The following is a 22,408-nucleotide window of genomic DNA, read 5'->3' on the forward strand; positions in this document are numbered from 1 at the left end:
CAAAATACACCAAAGAGGAGGTAACTGCAGCATCACCTTACAAACAATGACACTTCAATGACATGGGAACAAAAGATGGTTAACAACCGCAAAATTACCTCACAATCAGCTCAGATCTGAAGGAATCCTGATGGGACATATATTACAACACAAGAACATAAAACATGTCACAGAATCAAATTCCAACAGGTCGTTACAACAATTCCCTGCACTGATCTTCAATAGATCAATACAATGATTCACTGCACTGCTCACCATCAATAGATCAATACAATGACTCACTGCGCTGCTCACCATCAATAGATCAATACAATGATTCACTGCACTGATCACCATCAATAGATCAATACAATGATTCACTGCACTGATCACCATCAATAGATCAATACAATGATTCACTGCACTAATCACGATCAATAGATCAATACAATGATTCACTGCACTGATCACCAATAGATCAATACAATGATTCACTGCATTGATCACCATCAATAGATCAATACAATGATTCACTGCACTAATCACGATCAATAGATCAATACAATGATTCACTGCACTGATCACCATCAATAGATCAATACAATGATTCACTGCATTGATCACCATCAATAGATCAATACAATGATTCACTGCACTGATCACCAATAGATCAATACAATGATTCACTGCATTGATCACCATCAATAGATCAATGCAATGATTCACTGCAATGATCACCATCAATAGATCAATCCCCAACTCAGAACAATATTCCTGGTCCCAATCATAGGAACATGGGAATCAGGTGCAGTGGAGGGCTCCTCAGCCCATTGTTCATAGAAATATCATATAAGAACATAAGAAATAGGAGTAGGAGTAGGCCATCTAGCCCCTCGAGCCTGCCCCGCCATTCACTAAGATCATGGCTGATCTGTCGTGTCTCAGTTCCACATTCCCGCCCTCTCCCCATAACCCTTAATCCCCTTGCCTATCAAAAACCTATCAACTCGCGTCTTAAATATATTCAGCGAGGCAGCCTCCAGCACTTCAACGGGCAGAGAATTCCAGAGATTCACCACCCTTTGAGTGAAGAAGTTCCTCCTCAACTCTGTTCTAAACCACCCCCCCTTTATCTTGAGGCTGTGTCCTCTAGTCCTACTGTCCTTTCTGAGCAGGAAGAGTCTCTCCACCTCTATCCTATCCATCCCATTCATCATCTTATACGTCTGAATGAGATCTCCCCTCATTCTTCTATACTCTAACGAGTACAAGCCTAGTTTATTCAGCCTCTCCTCATAGTTCAACCCCCTCAACTCCGGTATCAGCCTAGTAAACCGCCTCTGCACTCCCTCCAAGGCCAAGATATCCTTGCGTAAGTACGGCGACCAAAACTGCACACAGTACTCCAGCTGCGGCCTCACCAGTGCCCTGTACAGTTGCAGCAAGACCTCCCTACTTTTATATTCAATCCTCCTCGCTATGAAGGCCAGCATCCCATTAGCCTTCCTGACCACCTGCTGCACCTGCAGGCTGGGTTTTTGCGACTCATGCACAAGGACCCCGAGGTCCCTCTGCACCGTCGCATGCTGCAGTTTTTCGCCATGTAAGTAATCATCCTTCCTACCATTATTCCTACCAAAGTGGACCACCTCGCACTTGCCAACATTAAATTCCATTTGCCAGTTCCTGGCCCATTCGCCCAGCCTATCTAGATCCTCCTGCAGACTCTCCACACCCTCTGCACAATTTGCCGTTCCACCAATCTTGGTGTCATCAGCAAATTTCGACACCATACACTCAGTTCCCTCCTCCAGATCATCTATATAAATGGTAAATAGCTGAGGCCCCAGCACCGACCCCTGGGGCACTCCACTAGTCACCAACCGCCAATCCGAATAGCACCCATTGACCCCCATTCTCTGCCTCCTATTTGACAGCCAATCCCCTATCCACGCTAACACCCTACCCCCAACTCCATGCCCCCTGACCTTCTGTAATAACCTCTTGTGAGGCACCTTATCAAACACCTTCTGAAAATCAAGAAACACCACATCCACCGGCTCTCCTCTATCCACCGCCCTAGACACATCCTCATAGGACTCCAATAAATTCATCAGACACGACTTCCCCTTAACGAAACCGTGCTGCGTCTGCTCTATCAAACAATTCTCCTCAAGATGCCTTGCTATTTTCTCCTTGATGACGGATTCTAACATTTTACCTACAACAGACGTTAAACTAACCGGCCTATAATTCCCTGCCTTTTGCCTGCCACCTTCTTAAACAACGGCGTAACATTAGCCGTTTTCCAATCTTCCGGCACTTCCCCAGAATGCAGCGACGTTTGGAAAATAATCACCAAGGCATCCACTATCACCTCCGCCATTTCTTTCAGAACCCTTGGATGCATTCCATCCAGTCCTGGGAACTTGTCCACAATCAGTCCCTCCAGTCTGTCGAGCACTGCCTCTCTAGTAACAATAATGTCATTCAGGCCCTCCACTCCTACCATCTTTCCATCGCTAACACCCGGCAAATTATTCACGTCTTCCTCCGTGAAGACCGAAACAAAAAAGTTATTCAAGGCCTCAGCCATTTCCCCATCCCCTACCACTAAGTCCCCTCTCTCATCCTCTAAGGGTCCAACGTTCACCCTAGTCAGCCTCTTCCTTTTTATAAAAACTCTTACTATCCTTTTTTATATTAAGTGCTAGCCCAGCTTCATAGTTTATCCTACCCTTCTTTATCAACTTCTTTGTTGACATTTAAACCTCTCCCAATCCTCTTCTCGCCCACTACTCTTAGCTACTCTAAACGCATCCGCTTTTAATTTAACACTTTCCTTTACCTCCTTCGTTATCCACAGCTGATTATCTCTCCTCCTACGATCCTTTTTAACCATCGGAATAAATTTCTGCTGAGCACCAAGAAAGATCTCCTTAAAGATCCTCCACTGTTCCTCAGCAGACCTACCTTCCAACGCGCTCCCCTAATCAACATTCGCCAATTCCTCTCTCATCCTACCATACTCCCCTCTGTTCAAACGAAGGACATGTCCGGGAACCCACTTTCTCCTCCTCCATCTGCATCAGAAACTCCACCATACAATGATCACTCTTCCCAAGAGGATCCTTCATCACAAGGTCCCTAATTCTTCCCGTCTCATTACATAACACCAGATCCAAGCTAGCTCGCTCCCTCGTCGGCTCCAACACACACTGTTCAAGGAAACTATCCCAGCAGCATTCCAAGAACTCTTCCTCAAGCCCACCATGCCCAACATGTGTCAACCAATCAATATGTAGATTGAAATCCCCCATAATTATCGCCACCACTCTACCTACAGCATGGCTGATCCTCCTTGTCACTCCAATTTCCATACTGTCCACATATCTCTTGTTATCAACTTCTTAAAATCCATCAATCTGTGTCTCAAACATACTCAGTTACTGAACTTTCTCAACCTTAAAGGATTCAAAAAATTCACAACCGTCTGTGCGAATAAATCCCTGCTCATCTCACATCTGAGCAAGAAGTGGCCTTTTGACCCTTTGAGCCTGCAGTGCCATTCATTATGACCATGGCTGATTATCCAACTCAACAGCCTGATCCTGCTTTCCCCCTGTTGTTTGATCCCTTTCGCCCCAATGCCATATCTAATTGCTTCTTGAAAACATTCAATGTTTTGGCCTCAACTATTTTCTGTGGTTGTGAATTCCACAGGCTGACCACTCTCTGGGTGAAGAATTTTCTCCTCATCTCTGTCCTAAACCATCTACCCTAACTCCTCAGACTCATTCCGGAAACCCTCACATCCTTCCTGCATCTACCCCATTTAGTCCTGCTGGAATTTTTTAAGTTTGTATGAGATACTCCCTCATTCTTTTGAACTCCAGCGAATACAATCCTAACTGACTCAAACTCTCCTCAATTTTGTCCTGTCATCTTCAGAATCAGTCTGATAAACCTTCTCTGCACTCCCTCTACAGCAAGAGCATCCTTCTTCTGATTAGATTATCAAAACTGCACACACTATTCCAGGTGTGGCCTTACCAAAGCCCTGTATAATTGCATCAACACATTCCTGCTCATGTACTCAGTAATCCAGTCCTAAACAGTGCTAATTTAGAGACAACCTTTGCTGGTTCGAAAACCCTCAACTAAGGGAAGCATCTTCTTGAATCTCCCGTGTCATGCTAGCAAGAATTTTTAAATCTTCAATGAGATCACCTCTCATTCTTCTAAACTCTAGAGAATAATCTCAGATATCATGCTAACAGCTCACTAATTTTCCAGGTGAAGGTACCAGTTGGTTGAGTCATTTCAGCACCTCAGACTGATGGAGGATGAAAAATAAGGGCAGCAACTGAGGGAACAGATGATAAAAATTGTTGGGGTTCCTGCTCCCAATCACTATCCTTGGTGATAGCAATAAGGGTGGCATTACTGCCTCACAGTGCTAGGTACCCAGGTTTAATTCCCGGCACGTCCTCCCCTTCTCCGCATGGGTTTCCCCTGGGTGTCAGAGGTTTACAGCATGGAAACAGGCCCTTCAGCCCAACATATCTATGCCACTTTTTTTTAAACCCCAACCTAATTCCAATTGCTCACATTTGGCCCATATCCCTCTATACTCATCTTACCCATGTAACGATCAAAATGCTTTTTAAAAGACAAATGTGTACCCACCTCTACTACAACCTCTAGCAGCTTGTTCCAGATATTCACCAAACTCTGTCAAGAAATTGCCTCTCTGGACATTTCTATATCTCTCCCCTCTCACCTGTAGCCTCTAGTTTTAGACTCCTCCACCTTTGGGAAAAGATATTGACTATCTAGCTGATCTGTGCCCCTCTTTTTTTTAATACACCTCTATAAGATCAGCCCTCAGCCTCCTACACTCCAGAGAAAAAAGTCCTAGTCTATCCAACCTCTCCTTGTAACTCAAACCATCAAGTCCGGGTAGCATCCTAGTAAATCTTTTCTGCACTCTTCGTAGTTAAATAATATCCTTTCTATAATAGGGTGACCAAAACTGCACATAGTATTCCAAGTGCCCTTATCAATGTCTTGTACAACTTCATCAAGATGTCCCAACTCCTGTATTCAATGTTCTGGCCTATGAAACCAAGCATGCCAAATGCCTTCTTCACCACTCTGTCTACCTGTGACTCCAAGCAGCTATGAACCTGTACTCCTAGATCTCTTTGTTCTGTAACTCTCCCCAATGCCCTACCATTAACTGAATAAGTCCTGCCCTGGTTCAATCTACCAAAAAGCATCACCTCGCATTTGTCTAAATTAAACTCCATCTGCCATTCGTCAGCCCACTGGCCCAATTGATCAAGATCCCATTGCAATCGGAGATAACCTTCTTCATTGTCCACTATGCCACCAATCTTGGTGTCCTCTGCAAACTAATTAACCATGCCTCCTATACTCTCAACCAAATGATTAATATAAAATGACAAAAAGAGTGGACCTAGCACTGATCCCAGAGGTACACCACTGCTCACAGACCTCCAGTTTGAAAAACAACCCTCTACAACTACCCTCTGGTTTCTGTCAAGGCGGCAATTTTGTATCCATTTAGACACCTCACTCTGAATCCCATGCTCCAGTTTCCTCCCACAGTCTGAAAGACGTGCTGGTTAGGTACACTGGCCATGCTAAATTCTCACTCAGTGCACTTGAACAGGCGCCGGAGTGTGGCAACTAGGGGATATTCATAATAACTTTATTGCATTGTTAATGTAACTTACTTGTGACACAAATAAATAAACTTTAAACTTTTAGATATCTACTGGAAGCAACCAATTAGAAATGGAATGATAGCACTGTACAGCACTCCATCTACTATGTCCAACATTCACTCCCTCTACCACTGATGCACAGAGCAATCACACCCTGGCGACATTCACTAAATTCTCCAATTTAGCAAGGCCCATTGGGAAAACATAATTTCTTTTTTGCCTGATTTATCTTTCTCCACTTTCTTGTTTTCCACCAAACAGTAAATATGGTCAATGCACAGAATTCAAACACTTGATTTGCATATTAGATTTCGCTGTGGTTGAGACAAATATTTTCCAGGTTTATTCTGCTGACTCAGTGATGATTGGCTGGATGCTCAGCGATGTCCTAGTTATTAGCACACTGCAAAGGTGAAGCTGCAGCAGGATAGTGTGCTGGGAGATTAGATACAAGTGAAATAAAGAATGGAAGAAGACACAATGAACAATTGCAGTGAATGAAGCTGAATAAGTGGAGAGGCTGAATCAGCCAAGTCAACTATCATTGGGGTCTGGCTCCTATCCAACTCATTTCTTATTACAATACTCTGCCCATGATTGCAGACCGATGCAGCCCAACCAAAAATATATACAATTAACTTCCCCAGTCATTCTACATAGGATGATCTGAGGCAGCAGTAGCTATAGTTAGTCTCTGCATGGAGAGGAGAAAAGCAAGCATTGTTATCCAGCATTTCTTCTTTCTGCAACTCAAGATGTTGTCTTCTGAGAATTAACCAGATTGTCAACAATCACGTGCTAGCCTGGTTGCTTGGTCAACATCTTGAAAGCCTATCCCATCCCAAGGTCAATGGACCTTTGCACGGTCTGCCCCTCGCCATGACGGACGGAACTGGAAAATTCACCTCGGTGTTTAAGCCTTGTTCTCTCCCAGAAAGTTTCAGAGATAGGCATGGCCATGTGTTCAGAAGTTAATTTTGCAGTCAAATGTGGTACCAAGGTTGCAAACTATCTGATTCAACTTCAGGATGGAGAGATGGCTCGGAAATGGACTTTGGAGCAAGGACCAAAGACAATGAATTCCTTTTCCTAATATTTAATTGGTAGAAATTTGTACTCATCCAATTGCGGATATCAGCTAAATAGTCTACTAATTTAGCAGCAGTGGAGAAGTTAAGATGGTAAAGCAAGGCTGGATGTCATCAGCATTCTTGCAAAAACTAAAGCTGTGTTTTCTATTGACATCACAGCAGCATATGGAAATTCTAAAGAAATTTATATTGTGGCTTTCACAGTCACTGGACATCCCTAAGTGTTTTAAAGTGAAGTATTTGTTATGCAGGAAGTCCAGTGCCAATTTGCTGAAATTTGCAATTTAAAGATCCAAGATGACACCAGTGAGGCGACTTCTTGCAAGCTGCGCCCAGCATACCTTCTAATTCTATCTTTTACTCTCGTTCTATGCTTCTAAAACTTCATTCTAACTCTTTTAAACTCTCTAACAATGCTTAAGTTGCTCTTTCTCTACACCCTAACTATGACTGTACCACTACATTCTGCACTTTCTTGTTTCCTTCTCTATGTATGGTATGCTTTGTCTATATAACGCGCAAGAAACAAGACTTTTAACTGTATACCAATACATGTGACAATAATAAATCAAATGAAATCAAATCAAACCATTGACTGCAAGATGGTGCCACACTGCAAAATGAACCTCTGAACACATGTCCATGCCTGATCTAGGTGAGAGCAAGGTTTGGATATTGCATCCTGTAGAAAGTGAGGAGTCAAACAACGTTTTATACCAATAGATTTGTTTGTCGTTTTCCCTAAAGTAAAGTAGTAAGCTCCCAGAAACAACCAGCTCATCTGTTTTTGTAATGTTGATTGAGGGATAAATATTGGCCATGGTACCAAAGAAATAGGAGAGGATCAAAGACAGATTTTTATGGGACGCCATAAGTAATAGCGCAAGAGCAGGAAGAGAATCTGTTGCTGGTGATACCAGGGAGAGCAGTCCCACCCAGCTGGACGACAGTGGAGAGGTACTGGAGGAGGATGGTGTGGTCAACCATGTCAAAGGCTGCAGACAGGTCAAGTAAAATAAAGGAGGAAAGTTTACATTTGTCACAGTCACAAGAGGTATCATTTGCGACATTGATAAGAGCCATTTTGGTATTTTGACAGGGATGGGAACTTGATAGGAGGTTTACAAACATTCACACATGCATTTATAAAAGAGAAGTCTTGCCTTTTGTGCAGTTGAAGTGCTGCTTGCTTTGCAAGCTCTTGTGGTGGGTAGTGGGAAAAGAGCTCCTCTGCTCGGATGATCAGCACCTCGTAAGGAAGATCCTGTGGTATGTTGGACAGTAACTGATGGACACTGGCCATGTCACAGTCACAACTCAGTACTTCTTTCTCTCTATGCAACACAATCTGAAACAAGGCAGGCAGTCATTTTCATTGCTGTCTTCATAATTGACACAATCTGTTGTATACATAAGAACATAAGAAACAGGAGCAGGAGTTGGCCATCTAGCCCCTCGAACCTGCCCCGCCATTCGATAAGATCATGGCTGATCTGAAGTTCCACTTTCCCGCTTTCTCCCCATAACCCTTTACTCCCTTATCGATCAGGAATCTATCTAACCCATGACTTAAACATATTCAACGAGGAAGCCTCCACCACTTCAACGGGCAGAGAATTCCAGATACAATATGTCTGAATCCCCATTAGGTCAATTAGGCAGAATAACCAGGAAGTCTGGTGTTCCATTCATCATGTTAACTACCCTCAGCTTGGGCTGCAGTTCGTAAATTATTATGGATGAGTACCACTACATCTTTGTTTATTTATTTAGAAAGACTCTCAGGTCAATCCACTGCAACATCCAGCTGGTGCTATGATCTCAGGATTTTTCTAGATTATCCCACCCCTCTAATCATCTTATTCCCAGCTTCACTGGGAAGAATTCACAACACTTGAGTAACTTGCAAACCATCCAAGACAAAGCAGCCTGCTTAACCAGCATCCTCTCCATCACCTTCAACATTCACTCCTTCCACTATTGACACACACATATCTTTAGTAGGTAGGTGTAGAGCAGACGTTTCCACTTTTGAGGGAGCCCAGAACGAGGGGGCACAAATATAAGACATTCATTAATAAGTCCATTAGGAATTCAGGAGAAATTTCTTTACGATGAAATTGATTAGAATGTGAAACTTGTTACTAAACAGTGTGGTTGGGGTGAGCAATATATTTTCGTCTCATGTTGAAGAAAGGTTATACTTGCATTAGAGGTGATACAGCAAACTACGTTGATCCTTAGGTTGAAGGAGTTGTCTTAGAGAGACTACGGATGCATTCCCTGGAGTTCAGAAAAATGAGAAACCTACAAAATCAAGGTTTTTTTGCACCCACAGTGCTGTTAGGTAGGGAGATCCAAGATACTGATCCAGCAACAGTGAGGAAACAGTAATCTATTCACAAGTGAGGGGAACTTGCAGGTGCAGGTCTTTCCATGCATCCACTATCTTTATCTTTTATGTGGTAGAAGTCAAATGTTTGGAAAGTGCTGTCAAAGGAGCCTTGGTGAGTTGCTGCAGTGCATCTTGTAGATGATACACGCTGCTGCCTCAGTGGTGGAGAGACTGAACGTTGCAGGTGATGGATGGGATGTCGATCAAGTGGATTGCTTTATCCTGGATAGTGTTGAGTTTAAGTGTTGTTGGAGCTGCATTCATCCAAGCAAGTGGGGAGAAACATAGAAAATAGTAGATCATTCAGTTCATTATTCAATGTGATCATGGTTGATCCTCTATCTCAACACCACACTCCCACTCTCTGACCATGCCTAAAGGTGTCAAGATGGCTTTTGAATATCAAGGGCAAATGGTTAGATTCTCTCATAGGAGATGATCCTTGCTTGGCACTGGTGGGGCAAGAATGGTACTTACCACTTATCAGTCCAAGCCTGAATATTGTCCAGATCTTGTGACATTTGGGCATGAATTGCTTCAGTATCTGAGGAGCTGAACATTGTGTTGGCAATCATCAGTGAACATTCCTCCTTTGTGAAGGAAGAAAGATCATTGATGAAGCTGATTCAGGTATTTGGGCCTAGGAAACTATTTTGAGGAGCTACAGCAGCAGTGTCCTGAGTCTGAGATGACTGACCTCCAACAACCACAACCCTGGCAGAATCAAGTGGAAGGGGGAGGCTTTTGTAGGGCATAAACTCTGGCATAGACTAATTACGCAAGATTTTTTTTTGCTGTGAGTCTATGTCATTCAGAATAATCATTGAGAACGAGGGGCAGTGAAGTACCAGATGTTCAGAGAGGCAGGCATGTGATGCTACGTACCGCCGCTGCAATGTAGACTGGCATCAGTGGGTGACTTGCCAGGAAGAAGTCATATAACCTGACGGTATGGCGAAACTTGGAGAGGACATGACCATACCAGGTGATCAGCCAGCTCAGGGCAAAGATGGTACCAACCTCAGCCCTAAATCAGACACACAAAACAGCTTCAGACATGGTGATTACTTTCATTCAAAGCAAGAAATGTCATGAATTTATATCACATCTATTCACACCCTCAGGACTCCAAGGTGTTTCAAATGCAATGAATTATTTTTGAAATGCAGTCATCACAGTGTAGACAAATGTGGCAGCCAATTGCCACACTGCAAGGTCCCACAACCATAAATCAAATAAATACAACAAATGTTCCAAAGTAATTAATTGCCTGCAAAGCACTTTGGAATATCCTGAGGTTGTGAAAGTTGCCATAGAAATACAAGTTCTTTTCTTACACACAAGATTTGAGCCATCATCTTATCCTCCCTGTAGCCAGCTCCAAACACTACCCAAAAACCTAGCCATATCTCCCCCATACAACAAACATTTCTCACTCATTGTCCTAAGCTCACTGACATGCTGATTCCCAGCACATCAAATTTAAAACTCTCATCCTCAAGTCCCTCATGGCCTCTTACTCTCCCCAGCTCTGGAACCACAGCCAACTCTATAAATTCACTACGCCTGTGACACTGCCCTCTGTGCAATATCTCCTTTTGCTCCACCCTTGGCAGTTGCACCTTCAGCCTCCCGGGCCAGATAATAACCAGATTGTCTGTTTTTGTCAAGCTGATTGAGGGATAAATATTGGCCAGAACATTGGGGTCAACTCTCCTGGTCTTTTGGAATGTATTTGTATCCATTTGAGAGGGTAGTGGGGACCTCAGTTTAATATTTCAGGTGAAAGATGGCACCATCATCGATGCAGTGCTCCCTCAGCGTCAGTCTTGATGTTCGTGCTCAAGAGTGGGACTTTGAATCCACATGTTTTGATTAGCAGTGATGATGCTACCAATTGAACCACAGCTGACAGGCTAAAGGCCATTTTTTTGGTCAAGCCTTTGGTGACCTCAGTCAATATCTCTCTGGCATTTTCTGAATTCCCTCATTGTGTCTCTCTGGAGCTCTTTGGAAAGATTTTCTATGTGAAAGGTGCAACAAATGGGGTTATTTTGCTGCAGTACTGAGTTTTCACACTGGAGGTCGACAGTGAGACACATAACTCTCAGATTTCCATCTACAAGCATTTAATGGGTAAGGCAGCAATTCAATTAGTTTGATTAAAGTCAACTCCCACTATCGATGGGGGCTCCGTTCCCGTGGGGTCTTACAAAGGGTGAAATAGTGAACAGCATACACAGTTTCTGATGGGACTGAATTACAAAGGTTCCAGACACAAGTATAAGATGAACAGCTGAGGGTAAGAACAACTCCCCTACATGATAATGTGGTAAATTGGATCAGCAAATTTGCTGATGATACAAAGATTGGAGGTATAGTGGACAGCGAGGAAGGTTTTCAAAGCTTGCAGAGGGATTTAGAGAACTAGAAAAATGGGCTGAAAAATGGCAAATGGAATTTAACGCAGACAAATGTGAGGTATTGCACTTTGGAAGGACAAACCAAAGTCAAACATACAGGGTAAATGGTAGGACTCTGAAGACTGCAGTTGAACAGAGGATCTGGGAATACAGGTACAGAATTCCCTAAAAGTGACGTCACAGGTGGATAGGGTCGTAAAGAGTGCTTTTGGTACATTGGCCTTTATAAATCGGAGTATTGAGTATAAAATTGGAGTGTTATGGTAAGGTTATATAAGGCATTGGTAAGGCCGAATTTAGAGTATTATGTACAGTTTTGGTTACCTAGTTACAGGAAGGATGTAAATAAGGTTGAAAGAGTGCAGAGAAGGTTCACAAGGATGTTGACCTGAGAAGCTGAGTTACAGAGAGAGATTGAATAGGTTACGACTTTATTCCCTCAAGCGTAGAAGAATGAGGGGAGATCTGATAGAGGTGTACAAGATTTTGATGGGTGTAGATAGAGTGAATGCTAGCAAGCTTTTTCCACTGAGGCTAGAGGAGAAAAAAAAAACCAGAGGGCATGAGTTAAGGGTGAAAGGAGAAAAGTTTAAAGGGAATATTAGGGGGGGCTTCTTCACGCAGAGAGTGGTGGGAGTGTGGAACGAGCTGCCAGATAAAGTGGTAAATGCGGGGTCACTTTTAACATTTAAGAAAAACTTGGACGGGTTGATGGATGAGGGGGGTGTGGAGGGATATGGTTCAAGTGCAGGTCAGTGGGACTAGACAAAAAATGGTTCAGCACAGACAAGAAGGGCCAAAAGGCCTGTTTCTGAGCTGTAATTTTCTATGGTTTCTATATGGGGGAATTGAAGATGAGGGTGGGTGGGGGTAAGGTGGTGATGAAGCTCATGGAATTAAGGGATATGGGGAGCTGACAGTAAATGGAATTGAAGCCCAAGGTCAGCAGTGGTAATATTGAATGGCAGGGCAGGCTCAATAGGCCAAGTGGTCTACTCCTGCTCCTATTTCGTGAACCCTGATGTACATTTTCTCCCCCTGACCAAATGCAGCATTCCTATTGCTGCAGAATTTAACAAGTCAGAGAACCACCACATTAACGAGGCACGAGGAGGGAGTGCAGAGGAGGTTTACTAGGCTGATACCGGAGTTGAGGGGATTGAGCTATGAGGAGAGGCTGAATAAACTAGGCTTGTACTCGTTAGAGTTTAGAAGAATGAGGGGAGATCTCATTGAGACGTATAAGATGATGAATGGGATGGATAGGATAGAGGTGGAGAGACTCTTCCCGCTCAAAAAAGACAGTAGGACTAGGGGGCACAGCCTCAAGATAAAGGGGAGGCGGTTTAGAACGGAGTTGAGGAGGAACTTCTTCACTCAAAGGGTGGTGAATCTCTGGAATTCTCTGCCCGTTGAAGTGGTGGAGGCTGCCTCGCTAAATATTTTTAAGAAGCGGGTTGATGGGTTCTTGATAAGAGAGGGGATTAAGGGTTATGGGGAGAGGGCGGGAAAGTGGAACTGAGCCACAACAGATCAGCCATGGTCTTATTGAATGGCGGGGCAGGCTCGAAGGGCTAGATGGCCTACTCCTGCTCCTGTTTCTTATGTTCTTATGTTCTTATGTTCAATTCAGTGTCAAGAGGAACTTTTCCCACCAGTTGAGACCTGAGACTAAAAATTAGAACTAGGAGTGAAATTAGGAAACACTTCTATACACAATGTGGTAGAAATCAAAATACTCTTATGCAAATGTCATATTAATACCAATTGTTAATTTTAATACTGAAACTGATAAGATTTTTATTAACCATAGATACTAGTGGGATATGGAATAAAGACAGGTATGTGAAGTTAGCTCACAGATCATGCAGGGTCTCAGTAAATGGGCAGAACAGTCTTGAGGGGCTAGGTGACCTTCTCCTGCTCCTATGTTCCAGTACTGAGGGAGCTCTGCACTGTCAGAGGTGCTATCTTTCCAATGCCCTATTAAACATAGGTTCTGTCCAGTCTCTCAAGTGAACATGAAATATCTCTCTGCATTATGGAAAGAACAAGCAGAGAAGTTCTCCCTTTGCTGGGATCTTGCTGTGCAAATTAGCTGATGCGTTTCCCTACATTAACAGTTTCTTCACTGTATAAGTATTTCATTGGCTGGTAAGCTCTTTGGGATGTTCCAATGTCATGAAGGCACAAGAAATGAAAGTTGTTTCCATTTCTGGCTTCTAATATTTTGCTCTTTAGAACCACAGAGTAAGATAGCAGTCAAAATTCACTGCTATTTTGACTGCAATTTCTCAGGCTGCTTTTCACAAATGCTGGTGACTGTTTATTGAAAGGACGTGAGGAGGGATGCTTTGATGGCAGAATGTTAGTTCCTCTCCTAAATCAGGAAGGTAGGTTACTCAGGATGGTCCTGTGCTTTTCTTTCCCTCCCCTTATCTGGATAGTGTGCTGAAGGAACCACTTGCCTTCAGTTACAGGTAGCTATCATTTAGTGGGGGAGGAGAAATGAGTAGGCAGTTTCAACATCTGCAGTGAGCCATTGCAGGCTATTTAGCTGGAGGGGCATCACAAACAACCCTTACCCCTTATTTGCTCACAAATTTAAAGAGGGTTGCTCACCAGCAAGAAGAGTCCCCTCTTACTGACCAACTTTAGCACTCAATGTCTGAGAAACCAGTCGACGGTCCTGATCTACAGGGTCTACTGTTCATTGGACATATAGGTGGGGGAAGGAGGTCCAAACAGTTAATGTTGCCAAGGGTGGAAAATGTATCAGAAACTCACCTTTGCATGAAGTCGTGGAGTTCTGGGTTCACCCTTTCCAGAATTGGCATTAGGTAGTTTAAGATATGTTTAGTGCTGTCCATTGTGGGATCCATAAAATCCCTGTGGAGTACCAAAAGAGAGAAGGGTTACCCTTTATCTCATACAATACCACAAAGCACATGCTGTATTCTGCAACATGTGCTGTACCAGAATGGCATGACTGGCATCTGTACCCATCATCTCCCAAACAGCACCCTCCAAACCACCATCATTTTCTTCTTTGCTCATTGCCAGCTTGCTCCACCTCCATTCTAAAGCTGTTGACAGGAATACATAGCTTTCCAGGCTCCCTCTGGTAATTCATTTTAATCCACTTTTTGAAATGTGCCTGTTCCACTAGCCAAACTTAAACTTTATTTATTAGTCACAAGTAAGGCTTACAATAATATTGTAATGAAGTTACTGTGAAATTTCCCTAGTCGCCACACTCCAGCGCCTGTTCAGGTCAATGCACCTAATCAGCACATCTTTCAGACAGCAGGAGGAAACTGAAGCGCCCAGAGGAAACCCACGCAGACACAGGGAGGGCGTGCAAACTCCACACAGTGACCCAAGCCGAGAATCGAACCCGGCTCCCTGGCACTGTGCCACCCCATCACACTGATGATGTGTTATCGCTTGATACCAATATGGGTAAGAGTCAATAAAGAGAAGGGCATGAGAAAAAGACAATAATGGGACATATTAACATAGTTAGAAAAGTAAGATGGGAGCAAGCTCATGTGCGACACAAACACAAGCATTGCTTGGTTGGACTGAATGACCTCTGTCTGTGCTGTTAATTTCATGTAGTGGCAGCACTGGATAAATAACCCAAATCACTGCAAGAGCTTCACCTCCACCAGAACACGAGGTCCCAAACACCTCACCCCATGCAAACAAAATTCTTCATTTATTTTTATTTACAATTACTATGTTCAATATCAGAACAGGATCTCCAGTAACGTCAATAACATTGCATCTCGCACCACAAATGCTGCTTGACCTAATTCCAGCTGTTTCTGTTCTTAATTATCTTTTTCAATTGTTTGACCATGTTACTCAATTTTGCATTTCAGAACACTCCATGGTTAAATGTCTATCGAAAATACAGCAGAGCACGGGGATTACAAATAGGGAATTAATTCAATATTTAAGACAATTTCAGCTGGAGGTCCTATTCCTAGCTTGTGTGGGATCTTCCTCTTTGAAAGCTGCAGAGCAACACTAAGATGGATTTTGTTTCAGGAATACCTACCAGAAAGGTTGAGTAAACAGCAACAGAGAAAGCATATAGCAGTAACGATGTGACATACATGTTCATCGTAGTGAAACTTCGCTGGCACTCGATCGAGTAAAAATAATGGCTTGCAAACAAGTGTTAAAAACTAATATGTAATTTACTTTGTACTTTCTCCTTTTTCTCAAGTAGCCGGGAGTTTGTTGTCTCAAACAAATTCTTTAAAAATTCAAGACACTGTCATCTTTCTAAACAAACCAGACTCGCACACATTTCTGAACCATCCTCAACCTAGTGAATCTCCTCTGCACCTGCTCAAGCACCACTATATCCTTTCTCAAGTAAGGAGACCAAAATTGTACACAGTACTCACCAGCACCATACGAACTGCAACATAACCTCCCTGGTTATAAAGTCTATTCCTCTAGCAATGAAGGACAACATTTCTATGCCTTCTTAATTACCTGCTGCACCTGCAAACCAACATTTTGCAATTCATGCACAAGGGCACCCAGGTGTCCTTAAATTTAAATAATAGTCCATTTTGCTGTCATTCCTACCAAAATGGATGACCTCATACATACCAACATTATACTCCATATGCTAGACCCTTGCCCACTCACTTAAACTATCTATATCCCTCTGCTAACTTTCGGTACCCTCTGCACACTTTGCTCTACCAGATTGTAGTATCGGCTGCAAACTTTGATAACTACAATTGGTTCCCAATTCCAAATCATCCATGTAAATTGTAAACAATTGCGGTCCCAATACTGACCCAAGGCACACCCCTAGTCACTGATCGCCAACCAGAAATACACCCATTTATACCCATTCTTTGCTTTCTGTTAGTTAACCAATCCTCTATCCATGCTAATACATTTCCCATAACACAGTGTACCTTTACCTCATGCAACAGCCTTTGGTGTGGCACCTTGTCAAATGCCTTCTGGTGTATGATGCTGAAGCTATAGTTGAGAAATATTGTCAGGTTAGTGTAGAAGCCTTATTCCATTACTGACTATTCTGTATTGACCTGGAATACTCAATACTGATCTGCACAAAAAGATTCATACCATAACTTTTCTTTTTAAAATAGTGATTATCCCTATTATTTGTATAATTAGTGGCTATGTGACTCCAGACTCTCCAAAGCCTATCTACAAAGCGTAAATCAGCAGAATGATGGAATACTCTCCATTTGCCTGGATGGGTGCAGCTCCAACAACACTCAAACTTGACACCTTACAGGACAAAGTAGTCAGCATGATTGGCAAGCCATCCACCTGCTTCAACATCCACTCACCCCAACACAGCAGTGTGTACATTTACAAGATGCACTGCAGCAACTCAAAGACTCCTCTGACAATACCTTCCAAAACTGCCACCTTTACCACCAAGATGCTTGGAAACACTGCCACCTGCAAGTTCCACTCCAAACCACACGCCATCCTGATGTTGAACTATATCACCATTCCTTCACTGTCACTGGGTCAACATCCTGGAACTGAATGCATTAACTTAAGTTTATTTATTAGTGTCACCAGTAGGCTTACGTTAACACAGCAATGAAAGTTCTGCGAAAATCCCCTAGTCGCCACACTCCTACAACTGTTTGGGCACACTGAGGGAGAATTTAGCAGGTCAATGCACTGAACCAGCACATTTTTTGAACGGGGAGGAAAACGGAGGAAACCCATGCAGACACGGGGAGAATGTGCAAACTCCATACACATAGTGACCCAAGCCGGGAATCGAACCTAGGTCCCTGGTGCTATGAGATAGCAGTGCTAACCACTGAATTTAAAAACTAGGGCTGGCAATCAAGGTCCAATTTTAAAGGTTGGAACAAAGGAGTAGGTATCCTTCACATCATTGCATTACCATCAGTATTTCCCTAGGTCTTGGTCTGCCCACTCAGATCAAACAGGAAAGCCCAGATATTCTGAGATGAATTCTTTTTTGTATGTATACACAAAAGACAGGAGTCAGGTACAGTGGGCCTCATGTGACCTGGCTTATTTCATATTCCTCTTAGTCTGCATCTCTCCCAGAAACATTCTCAGCATGTCACTAAGATCAATGTCATGTGGGGTTACTGGTACTTGACTGGTATCGATGCAACCATGTGGAATACTAGTCCCATTTAGTGGTTCTTCACCTGAGATGATGGCAAGACAATATCTCCATGAGTGCGATGGCCATCCTTTCACCAACAACCAGGAGGAAGGTCACAACAATATCGTGATATCCCTGATAATAGTGAAGCTGCAGGTTTCTTTGTAAGACGTAGAGAATGACATTGATCAGTTGCTCTTGGAGGACTCCACGTTCCTCTGGTCTCATGCCTGTTAATAAGAAACATTGGAAAACATGCTAAAACTGAGAAACCAACATAGATACTTTCTTTCAATCCAGATCTCAATGGTACAGTTTCCTGTCTACATCACAAACATTACAATCAAATTAGGACCAGAAATCAATATTGGCACTGACATACATTCTACACATTTCATAGCTATCACAGAATTAACATTATTCCTATTTTCCCATTGTACTGAATTCCAACAAACTAAATACTCTCCCCATCCTTCCCACTGAATTCCAAACTGGTTGTCAAATAGGAGGCAGAGAGTGGGGGTCAATGGGTGCTATTCGGATTGGCGGTTGATGACTAGTGGAGTGCCCCAGGGGTCGGTGCTGGGACCTCAGCTATTTACCATTTATATAGATGATCTGGAGGAGGGAACCGAGTGTATGGTGTCGAAATTTGCTGATGACACCAAGATTGGTGGAACGGCAAATTGCGCGGAGGGTGTGGAGAGTCTGCAGAAGGATCTAGATAGGCTGGGCAAATGGGCCAGGAACTGGCAAATGGAATTTAATGTTGGCAAGTGCGAGGTGGTCCACTTTGGTAGGAATAATGGTAGGAAGGATTATTACTTACGTGGAGAAAAACTGCAGCAGGCGACAGTGCAGAGGGACCTCGGGGTCCTTGTGCATGAGTTGCAAAAACCCAGCTTGCAGGTACAGCAGGTGGTCAGGAAGGCAAATGGGATGCTGGCCTTCATAGCGAGGGGGATTGAATATAAAAGTAGGGAGGTCTTGCTGCGGCTGTATAGGGCATTGGTGAGACCGCAGCTGGAGTACTGTGTGCAGTTTTGGTCGCCGTACTTACGCAAGGATATTTTGGCCTTGGAGGGAGTGCAGAGGAGGTTTACTAGGCTGATACCGGAGTTGAGGGGGTTGAGCTATGAGGAGAGGCTGAATAAACTAGGCTTGTACTCGTTAGAGTTTAGAAGAATGAGGGGAGATCTCATTGAGACGTATAAGATGATGAATGGGATGGATAGGATAGAGGTGGAGAGGCTCTTCCCGCTCAGAAAAGACAGTAGGACTAGGGGGCACAGCCTCAAGATAAAGGGGGGGCGGTTTAGAACAGAGTTGAGGAGGAACTTCTTCACTCAAAGGGTGGTGAATCTCTGGAATTCTCTGCCCGTTGAGGTGGTGGAGGCTGCCTCGCTAAATATTTTTAAGACGCGGGTTGATGGGTTTTTGATAAGAGAGGGGATTAAGGGTTATGGGGAGAGGGCGGGAATGTGGAACTGAGCCACGACAGATCAGCCATGATCTTATTGAATGGCAGGGCAGGCTCGAAGGGCCAGATGGCCTACTCCTGCTCCTATTTCTTATGTTCTTATAAACTAAACTGCCTCCCCATCTTTCCCATTGTACTGAATTCCAGACTAAACGCCTTCCCTGTCTATCCCACTGCTTCTTTCTCATTTTACCAAGCTGCAACAAGCTAAATTTCCCCATTTCAGATTAAACCTCCTTACTGTCACTCATGACTATCTCAATTCCAGGGAGTACAAGTATTTGTTTCTACACTCTTGGGTTCTTCTCCCAGGCTATGCTTCAGCCATTTTTGTTTTGATACAGTAGTGATTTTGTTACCAGATGGCTGGACTGATGATCTAGAGAATAGGAGGTCAAATCCCACCATGACAAATGCTCCCATGCAAATTGAATTCAAATTCACCAAGGGTCAGCGTTGATATGAATGTCGATTTAAAAAATTGAAACTAAGCAAGTCAGTAAAAGTGATTATGAAGAGGTCAGATTGTTAAAAACAAAACTGCTTCACCAATGTCTTTTTAGTGACATATATTTGATTTATTTTTGTATTCAGATACAGTGAAAAGTATTTTTTTTTGCATGCTACATAGACAAAACATACCGTTCATGGAAGGAGGAGAGAGTGCAGAGTATGAGAGAGCGGAGAGTGCAGAGACTGTCAGCATGGCTTTGTGAGTGGAAAATCATGTCTTACAAATTTGATTGAGATTTTTGAAGGGGTAACCAAGAAGGTGGATGAGGGCAGTGCACTTGATGTTGTCTACACGGACTTTAGCAAAGCCTTTGACAAGATACCACATGGTAGGTTGTTGCATAAGGTTAAGTCTCACAGGATCCAGGGGGAGGTAGCTAAATGGATACAAAATTGGCCCCAGGGGGTGGTTTTTCAAACTGATGCCCTGTGAATAGTGGCATGCCTCAGGGATCAGTGCTAGGTCCACTGTTATTTATATTTATATAACTGATTTGGATGAGAATTTACGCATGGTATGGAGATGACACGAAGATTGATGGCATAGTGGACAGTAAAGAAGGTTATCTCAGATTGCAACAATATCTTGATCAATTGGGCCAGTGAGCTGACAAATGGCAGATAGTTTAATTTAGATAAATGCAAACTGATGCATTTTGGTAGACTGAACCAGGGCAGGACTTACTCAGTTAATGGTAGGCCGTTGGGGCGAGTTGCAGAACAAAGAGATCTAGGGGTACATATTCATAGCTCCTCGAAAGTGGAGTCACAGTGGACAGAATGGTGAAGGAGGCATTCAGCATGCTTGGTTTCATAGGCCAGAACATTGAATACAAGAGTTGGGATGTCTTGTTGAAGTTGTACAAGACATTGTTAAGGCCACACTTGGAATACTGTGTACAGTTCTGGTCAACCTATTATAGAAAGGATATCATTAAACTAGAGAGAGTGCAGAAGAGCTTTACTAGGATGCTACCGGGACTTGATGGCTTGAGTTATACAGAGAGGCTAGATAGGCTGGGACTTTTTCCTCTGGAGTGTAGGAGGCTTAGGGGTGATCTTAGAGGTCTATAAAATAATGAGGGGCATAGGTCAGCTAGATAGTCTACATCTTTTTCCAAAGGTAAGGGAGTCAAAAACTAGAAGGCATAGGTTTCAGGTGAGAGGGGAGACATACAAAAGGGTCCGGGGGGCAATTTTTTTCACACACAGCCTATTCAATCTCTCTTCATAAGCTAACCCCATCATCTCCAGTATCAGCCTGGTGAACCTTCTCTGTACTCCCTCCAAGGTAATGCTGTGTGTATGTGTGGGCAGGTGGGTCGGGTTAGTTCCAGTATTTTGACCCAGTGATGGTGAAGGAACAGCAATATATTTCCTAGTCAGGATGGTGTGCAATTTGGAGGGAGATTTCCAAATGATGATGTTCCCATGTTTATGTTGCCCTTGTCCTTCAAGATGCTAGTAGTCATGTGTTTGGAAGGTGCTGTCTAAGAAGCCATGCAGAATTCCTGCAGTGCATCTTGTAAATGGTACACACTGCTACCAATGTTTGTCGGTGGTAGAGGGAGTGGATGTCTGTGAAAGGGATGCCTATAAAGTGGGCTGATTTGTCCTGGATGGTGTCAAGCTTCATGAGTGTTAGAGCTGCACTCATTCAGGCAAGTGGGGAGAATTCCATCATGCTCCTGACTTATGCCTTATAGATGGTGGACAGGTTTTGGGCACTCGAGATGAGCTACACATTTTCCTAGACTCTGACATGCTCCTGAAGCCATTGTATTTGCATGGCTAATCCGGTTCAGTTTCTGATCAATAGTAACCCCCAGAATGATTATAATGGAGATTCAGTGATGATAATGTCATTGAATAACAAGCGGCAATGGACAGATTTTCTTTTGTTGGTGATGGTCATTGCGTAGCACTTGTGTGGCACAAATGTTATTTGCCACTTGTCAGCCCAAGCCTGGATATTGTCCAGGTCTTGCTGCATTCAGACAGTCCAAGGAGTTATGATTGGTGTTGAACGTTGTACAATCATCTGCAAACATCCACACTTCCGACCTCATGGTGGAAGGAAGGTCATTGATGAAGCAGCTACACAGTTGGGCCTAGAACACTACTCTGAGGAACTCGTGGAGTGACATCTTAGAACTGAGGGGATTAACGTCCAATGACCACAATGTCTTTCTTTGTGCAGGTATAACTCCAATCAGCGGAGAGATTTACCCAATTCTCACTGACCCCAGTTTTGCTAAGGCATCTTGATGCCACACTCTATCAAATGTTGCCTTGATGTCAAGGACAATCACTCTTACCTCACCTTTGGAATTCAGCTCCTTTGTCCATGTTTAAACCAATGCTGTAATGAGGTCAGGAACTGAGTGACACTGGCGGAACTCAACTGTGCATCAATGAGGCTATTGCTGAGCAAGTGTCACTTGATGCACTGTTGATGACTCTACTGATGATCAAGAGCAGAATGATGGGACAGTAATTGGCCAGGTTGAATGTGTCCTTTTTTTTCTGTACAGGACACCCTGGCCTATTTTTCACATTACCAGGTAGATGTCAGCTTTTACCATTACCGGGACATTGTCAGGGCCCA

The 22,408-nt window shown here is 43.4% G+C and overlaps 1 protein-coding gene across 1 annotated transcript in view; it reads right to left on the reverse strand.

Annotated features, from left to right (window-relative positions):
- The window catches only part of LOC145359345 (TBC1 domain family member 20), a 62,904-nt gene that overhangs the window by 21,054 nt on the left and 19,442 nt on the right, over positions 1-22,408 (reverse strand). Inside the window, exons 4-7 of the mRNA XM_080213948.1 lie at positions 17,851-18,037; positions 14,429-14,530; positions 10,104-10,245; positions 7,987-8,171 (exon numbers count right to left, since the gene is read on the reverse strand). Of these exons, the coding sequence (XP_080070074.1) occupies positions 7,987-8,171; positions 10,104-10,245; positions 14,429-14,530; positions 17,851-18,037 (616 nt within the window). The remainder of the gene's footprint in view (positions 1-7,986; positions 8,172-10,103; positions 10,246-14,428; positions 14,531-17,850; positions 18,038-22,408) is intronic.

The sequence above is a fragment of the Carcharhinus amblyrhynchos genome, chromosome 2 (genome assembly GCF_965287045.1).
Source record: "Carcharhinus amblyrhynchos chromosome 2, sCarAmb.v2.hapA, whole genome shotgun sequence".
NCBI classification, from domain to species: domain Eukaryota; kingdom Metazoa; phylum Chordata; class Chondrichthyes; order Carcharhiniformes; family Carcharhinidae; genus Carcharhinus; species Carcharhinus amblyrhynchos.